General features: G+C 49.9%; 1 protein-coding gene across 1 annotated transcript; it reads right to left on the bottom strand.

Annotated features, from left to right (window-relative positions):
• Positions 1-718: 718 nt before the first annotated feature.
• On the bottom strand, positions 719-6,678 carry PDCD2L (programmed cell death 2 like). Its single transcript, XM_053271238.1, has 7 exons — positions 6,349-6,678; positions 5,666-5,829; positions 4,486-4,555; positions 3,628-4,022; positions 1,941-2,054; positions 1,540-1,691; positions 719-877 (listed from the first exon to the last, which is right to left on the bottom strand). The coding sequence occupies exons 1-7, from the start codon at positions 6,472-6,474 to the stop codon at positions 747-749; spliced, it is 1,152 nt and encodes a 383-aa protein (XP_053127213.1). The 5' UTR covers positions 6,475-6,678; the 3' UTR covers positions 719-746.
• Positions 6,679-6,685: the final 7 nt, after the last annotated feature.

Raw genomic sequence — 6,685 nt, 5'->3', positions numbered from 1 at the left:
GACCTTTATATGCTCCTGACCCTCTTCCTCCTCCAAGGAGCTCTGAGAGTCGTGCATGGTTCTTCCTGGTGAGGAAGTGCGACAGACAGGCCCACCTGCACCCAGTCAGCAGCATGGCTAAGCCGCGACTTGAACCTGGTCTTCCTCCTGCTCCACCCCTTTTTAATCCCACTGCCAAACTGGATTTTGCACGCCCAGAACAGTTCCATAGATTCCTTGTGTGTGAATGCTTCGCCCCGTGGACCAAAGTACCTTTGAGAGAGGTAGCAGTAGCTGTGTTGGTCTGCTGTAGAAACAGCAACCAAGTCTGACAGTCAGCACATTTACTGTAGCTTTCGTGATATATAGAAGAGAACTTGCACCAAAATCAGAGCAAGAAGTAAAGCCTGATCTTTCTCCTCGGACCACAAAATCCCACTTTACTACATGCAGGGAGTTAATTTCCCCCTCCCAGGAACAGTATGCAAAGATCCAATCCTGCCCACCCCCTCCCACCACAACTGCATCATCTATGATGTTCTTCTCCACTTGATTCTCCTGCTTGTAGAATGTGATTATTTGTTTTGGTTCAGGCACTGCAGGACACATTTTTGCACTGGGTTCCTGGGACATTCCCCACTGTTGGCATTACTTTTCCATCAAGCAAGTTTTTGGAACACACAAAAAAGACTTCACCTTTGGATTTCTCTCTTTCTTGAAAAGAAAACAAGACCACAACTTTACTTATCCAAAGAATTAAATAGGATTTATTTAAATAGTTGCTGATCTGGGTCTTCTTGTATAAAAATAAATTCTTCCAAGGGTGTTGGATGATCAACTGGCCAACAGCTTTTCTCACAAGTGTACACCACTGCTGTTCCAAATTCCACTGACACATCTGGAGGGGACAGCAATTTTCATGGTTGCAGAACCCCAATATTGATCCTAATCTTGCACACGTTTGTGGAGATGCTTGTGGAAAGTCCTCATTCCTAGCAATTCTGCCAATTCTCCACAACAGAAGAAGCACTTTTTTATGCTTCTGGACAGAAGCCTTGCAAAGATTGTCACACTTCAAAACACACTGCTGGTCAGTGTATACCGGGGGTTCCCCAATCTTGGATCCCCCAGTGTTGGACTACGAGTCCCATCATCCCCAACCACAAGCCATTGTAGTCCAACATTGGGGGGCCAAAATTTGAAAAGCCCTGCATTAACCCCATAGCATGAAGCAATCCTCACCTCCCAGGTTGCCTCCACTAAGTATTTGCAAAGGTGGACATTTTCACTTCACCCAGCATCTTGCCTCCAGCTAGTCCTAAAGAGGGTTGTTGTTTTTTAAAAAAATGTTTGAAAGATAAATGCTAGATAGCTTCCCACCTGCACCTCACACACCCGGAAAGCAGCAGTTACCATTGATCAGAGACTGTATCCAATTCCCTGGACAGATACTTAAGAAATAGTTGTAACTATCTGTGGTGTAATCTCCAAGTGCTTCAAGCTTATGAAAATAATGCTGAAGCAGAAGAAGCGGGGCTGGTTTCACAAAGGATTCCATACCTCCGTCTCCACTCTTGAGCATGCTGACCAAGGCAGGCATAAGTTGAAATTCAAATATCCTCTTGCTTTTGCAGTTATTGCAGAGCGGGACGGCTGTCTTGACATCCAATGAAGGGCAGGTGATAAATAAAGGCTGGCCACCCCAAGAATACCTACGAGTGAGAAAGGAAAACCCCATGTCTGACTTGGCCAGGACTTCAGCTTATTGAACCGGGGTTCCCTACCAGGGTCCCCAGATTTTGTTGGACTACAACTCCCATCATCCCCCCTGGCCATTGTGGCTGGGATGGTTGGACTACAACTCCCATCATCCCCCCTGGCCATTGTGGCTGGGACGGTTGGGAACCCCTGCTTTATGCCCTGCTTCCAACACAGACAGTGACACCGTTACTCTACCCTACCTTAAGATCTGTCCTGGGCAAACAGAAATGCTTTTCATGAACTTATGGAAGACCTGGTCTCTCTTCTCAGCTTCACTCTTCTCATACTTCTCATCACAACTGCCAGCTGCGTAACTAAGTGAAGGGGGAAATGTGCCAGTATTAGAGTAATCTTGTTACAAAAAATGACTACATAAATGCCAGAGCTCGGAAATGTTTTCTATTCAACAGGAGATTAATTGATGCAACTGGCATTGGTTCAACAGCTGTCCCAGTAAGGAAGGGGTTCTCAAATTGGGCCCCCAGATGTTGCTGGACTACAACTCCCATCATCCCTAGCCATTGTGGCTGGGGGTGATGGGAATGGCCTCTAAAAGGCCATTGTGGCTGGGGGTGATGGGAATTGTAGTCCAGCAACCTCTGGGGGCCCATGTTTGAGAATCCCAGCAGTAAGGAAATAATCAAGTGAGGCATTGAATATCACAGGTATCAGACACAGCTGAATTCTTTGCACATGCATCCTGCACACTCAACCAATACTAGTTAAAACTAACACTTAGCATTCACATAGAGGGGTGGTTTGGAAAACCCCTCCTGCGTGCGATTACAAATAGGTGCCCTGGCACATGGTGGTGGGGGTGGGGGGCATCCTTTGGTGTGTGCTGAGACCAATGGACAAAATAACATCTGAACTGGCCTATTGTGTCCAGTGCATGTACGGCAGAACACTTCCTATCTGTACCCTGCATTTGAGGGGGTTGTATCTAGACTCACTTTTAAAATGCACACATGTGCAGTCATTTACACAAAAACGTGCACAGGTATATAGACTCCTGTAAGCATGTTCAACATAATGTCCGAATAGGACTCTACTGAACACCTGCATTCAGGTTATGAAAATAAATCTGAGGCAAGCATCATCCAGGCAAAAGGAGGAAACCCTTTGCCAAGATTCATTTTAGGAATTCTTTCCCCCTTGTTTCTTCACCCACCTAGTTACATATATACAACACCTTTTGATCCTCACAGCAGCTCACAACCAGTTTAATTTCACAGTAAAAACAACAACACAACATCAAGCAACTAAAACAAAAAAAAACCCTAACTGGAATAGGAACCAGGAAAGGCTCATGAGGTGGTGAGTTCCAGAGGCTGCAAACAAAGTTTCCCCACCAATCATGGTGGGGGCATCATTAACCATCAACACCATCAATCACCAATGCCTGCCATCATGGACCGACTGATGACGGCAGAGGAAGGTGCAGCCAGGCAGATCACAGCAGGCAGGCAGATTCATCAGGAGTCTTCCTACCTTCTGATGGGGCCTCTCTCTGTGGTCCCACTAGGCCAGGGGCTCTCAAACCTGGGTCCCACCCCAGATGTTGTTAGATTACAACTCCCATCACCACCAGCCACAATGGCTGAAGGAGACCCAAGACTGAGACCCCTGGAGCCTAAGCAGTTGAAATGACAGGTGGGACGACCAATTCTGCACTCTTCATACTAGTCTTGCAGCTTTGTAACAGCCTCCCCGGAGGGAGGAAGAGATTGAGATCTACCAGGACCCTTTTCTGTATTCTTTTAGGATGGCCTTAATAAATGTGGGTTCTATCTCCCGCAACATTGGAACTCTAACCCAACCCAAAGAGACCTTTGGCAGGTCTTGCTCCACGGGACCTTGCATCCCAGCCCTGTCTCAGCGCCTCACCTCTCTGACATCAGTTCCTCCAAATCAACACCTTCCCGATGCTGATACTCTTTCAGGAGTTTTTGGACATGATCCGTATCATTGCAGCCAAGATAGTCCTCTTCCTCCACTACGCTGATATAGTAGGCCTGGAACTCCAGATTGTAGCTAGGCAGAATGTGCTCTTCTGTGGCTGGCTTATGGGAGCGCAAAGGATGTAGGATGCCTGGAGCTTCTTGTAACGAAAGGCCTTGGAACTGGGATGCACAATCGACCTCTCTGGGCAAGAGAGCAGATGCTGGATGTAAGTCACGGCTGAGGCCTGTCTTGGGTTCAGAAGGCGCCATTTCTCTGACTTCCCCCCAGTCCTCGGCTCCTTCGCACCAGTCCTTGGTTTCCATCACACATTCTTGCCGCTGTGAAGAGAAGGGACACAGGCACTCCGGGCATGTTAGCCGCCATACTAAAAAGCTCATGAAATTCCTCATTATGTTCTGCATAACACTTTTAAAAACCTTTGCGCAAAACTACTGATATCAAAAGGACCTTCTGTTGGGAACTACCAGAATTGCCGCGAGGCCTGTTCCAACCTAACCTTAGACTTTACAGTGTAATATGTGGTGCTATTCCCATGATGCCTCCACATTTGAATGTTCCATTGGCACCTGCCATTCAACAATCCAGTCAGCTGGTCCTAACGGGAACCCACCGTATGTTTCACAGGACCTTCCTTAAGCAAGCTCTGGAGCTGACATTCCAACAACCTGCACCTCTTCTTGCATACCAGAAAGCATCCCAAAGATACGGGGCCCACCCTGAAAGCTGGCCCTGGGTTGGAGGCTCTTGCCTTAAGACAACACACCCACTCGCACAGGATACCTGCTTCAGTTTGCAATCTTGTGTTTCTTTTCCTTCTGCTTGCAGATACTGCGACCGTAAGGCCTTCCAGCTTGAGGAGAAAAGCAACATAGATCAGCAGGATGAAAGAAACATGAGAAGTAAAACATTTCAAAGTATTTCCACTAAACAGCACAGCAACTGGGCTACATGTCAGGAAGGAGATTTTGAGGACAAGAGATGGACTTGTGGCCATGAGCATGAATTGTCTCCTTTGCTAAGCAGGGTCCACCCTGGTTTGCATTTGAATAGATGTGTAAGTACTGTAAGATATTCCCCTGAGGGGATGGACCCTTCTGCTCTTCCCAGAGCGGCTGCATCCCCTCAGGGGAATATCTTGCAGTGCTCACACATCGTCTCCCATTCATATGCAAACAGGGCAGACCCTGCTTAGCTAAGGGGACATGTCATGCTTGCTACCACAAGACCAGCTCTCCATGCAGTATAATAATAATAATACAATGATCTGACTCAGTAGAAGGCAGCTTCCTCTCTTCCTAAGCTGTCAGTTCAAATATTGCCTCTGCTACAAACTCACAACAAGGTGGCTTTTAGCAAGCCATTCCCTCAGCCTGCCACCTGCAATATGGGCATAATAGTGACTCATCTTTACAGGGTTGTAAGGATTACTGAGGGAGCTTTGAACTTTAAAAGTACTATTTTTTAATGGATATATGATATACTTTTGTATACAGCAGGTAAGACCCAGTCAAAGTTAGTCACAACTAGTCCCACTGAAATTATTAGGCCTTTAGTTTGTCATGTCTCATTTATTTCAGTGCTGCTTAGTTATGACTAACTTTGTCTGGATCCTGCCCATTGCAAGCCACCATGGGGTAACCTCAGCAAAGAAAGGTGAAGCAATAATCAAATGCAATAATCAGCAGCAGCAGCAGCACTTCTCAACCCCCAAAAGCTGTTTTGGGGGAGTTGAAAACATGAGAAAAAGGTTTCCTGTTCCAATGGGACTCACCATCTAAAAACTAATAAAATAAATAATAATTGTTTAGATGGCGAGTCCCTTTAGAACAGAAAGGTTTTCTCTCAGGCCTTCATTCTTTCTGCTGTGTTAACTGCTTTGTAAGCGTTTGCAACTTAAACGAATCATCAGAGTCCATATATAGCGGGCTGCCCGCCTGGGCCAAGCACCGAGCAGAGTTACCTTTCTGCTTTCCCCCAGCAGCTCTTCTTGGCGCAAGCAAACAGGTTGATGACCCGGTGGAAAGGTGAGCCTTCAAGGGGGCAATAGATCTGCACTACGTGCATCAAGGCAGCTCTGCAGATTCCGCAGGCAGGACGGACCAGAGTGACTGAGGGGAAGCGATCCTAGGACCAAAAGGAAGAGGGCTGCTTTGTCGGAGTCTTCTTCAGGCCTGGAGAGCCTTTCTAGAACGGGACGCAGCAGCAGCAGCAGCCCCTCCTCCCTGCACCGGTGGCAGCAGCCTCAAAGGAGGAGGCGGCGGCGGCGCTCTGCGAGTCGGAGAAAGGCTTCCAGCTGCTCGCCAAGACCCGCCTCTCGCTGCTGCTGCTGCTGCTGCTGGCAAGCAACCACCACAGCGGCAGAGGCAGCCTCCCGGCCACTCGCTAGGGTGGCCCGCCCTCCACGAGCAGCAGCCGGGGATGGGGGCGGGGGTCTCTCTCCGGAAGCCACCCAAGCATTTCGAAGGGCTCGACCCCGGTGGCAGCCCCGGGCAAGCGAGCGCCCCCCCCGCCCCCGAGAAGCTCCTGTCAGGGGTGACACAACCGCCCCGCCTCTCCCTGCCGGCATGAACGAGCCTCCCGCCGCCGGAGAGCGGCCTCTTGGGAAGGACGGACGGGGGTGGTGCTCCGCCTACTCGAGCTCACCGGAGCGCCGCCCAGTCGGCTGGCCAGCCCGTGGGGCGGAGGGCTGTCCCGGCTGCAGGAAGCGCTCCGCGGGGGGGCGGCGGCGTCGCGCAGCCCCAGCAGCACCGGCGCGGAGGCAGCAGCCATCGGGCTCGGGGCGCACGTGGGCCAGGAGGGGGACACGGGGAAGCCGGAAGCAGGAGCTGGGGCCGTCACGGCTCGCGGGCTACGGCGGCTGAGGAGGGACACGTGGGCTGCCGGGAGGCGCCGCGAGGGAGCGCACGCAGCAGCGCCGCTGTCACGTGCTGGTTCACGTAGGGTGATGCAGGCAGCAGGAAGCAAGAAGAACTCTTTTGGA

Source organism: Hemicordylus capensis, chromosome 9 (genome assembly GCF_027244095.1).
Source record: "Hemicordylus capensis ecotype Gifberg chromosome 9, rHemCap1.1.pri, whole genome shotgun sequence".
Lineage (NCBI taxonomy): Eukaryota > Metazoa > Chordata > Lepidosauria > Squamata > Cordylidae > Hemicordylus > Hemicordylus capensis.
Note: the sequence above shows the minus strand (reverse complement) of the source record. Positions and strands in the feature narration are given on the sequence as shown.

What these genes read in the sequence shown, in the direction of transcription:
- PDCD2L (XM_053271238.1), bottom strand. Translation starts at nt 6,474, where the DNA reads ATGGCTGCTGCCTCCGCGCCGGTGCTGCTGGGGCTGCGCGACGCCGCC. An exon ending in GAGGAACTGATGTCAGAGAG is followed by an intron (nt 2,055 to 3,627) that starts GTGAGGCGCTGA and finishes CCCTTCACTTAG; the next exon opens with TTACGCAGCTGGCAGTTGTG. An exon ending in GCTCAAGAGTGGAGACGGAG is followed by an intron (nt 878 to 1,539) that starts GTATGGAATCCT and finishes TGTCCCCTCCAG; the next exon opens with ATGTGTCAGTGGAATTTGGA.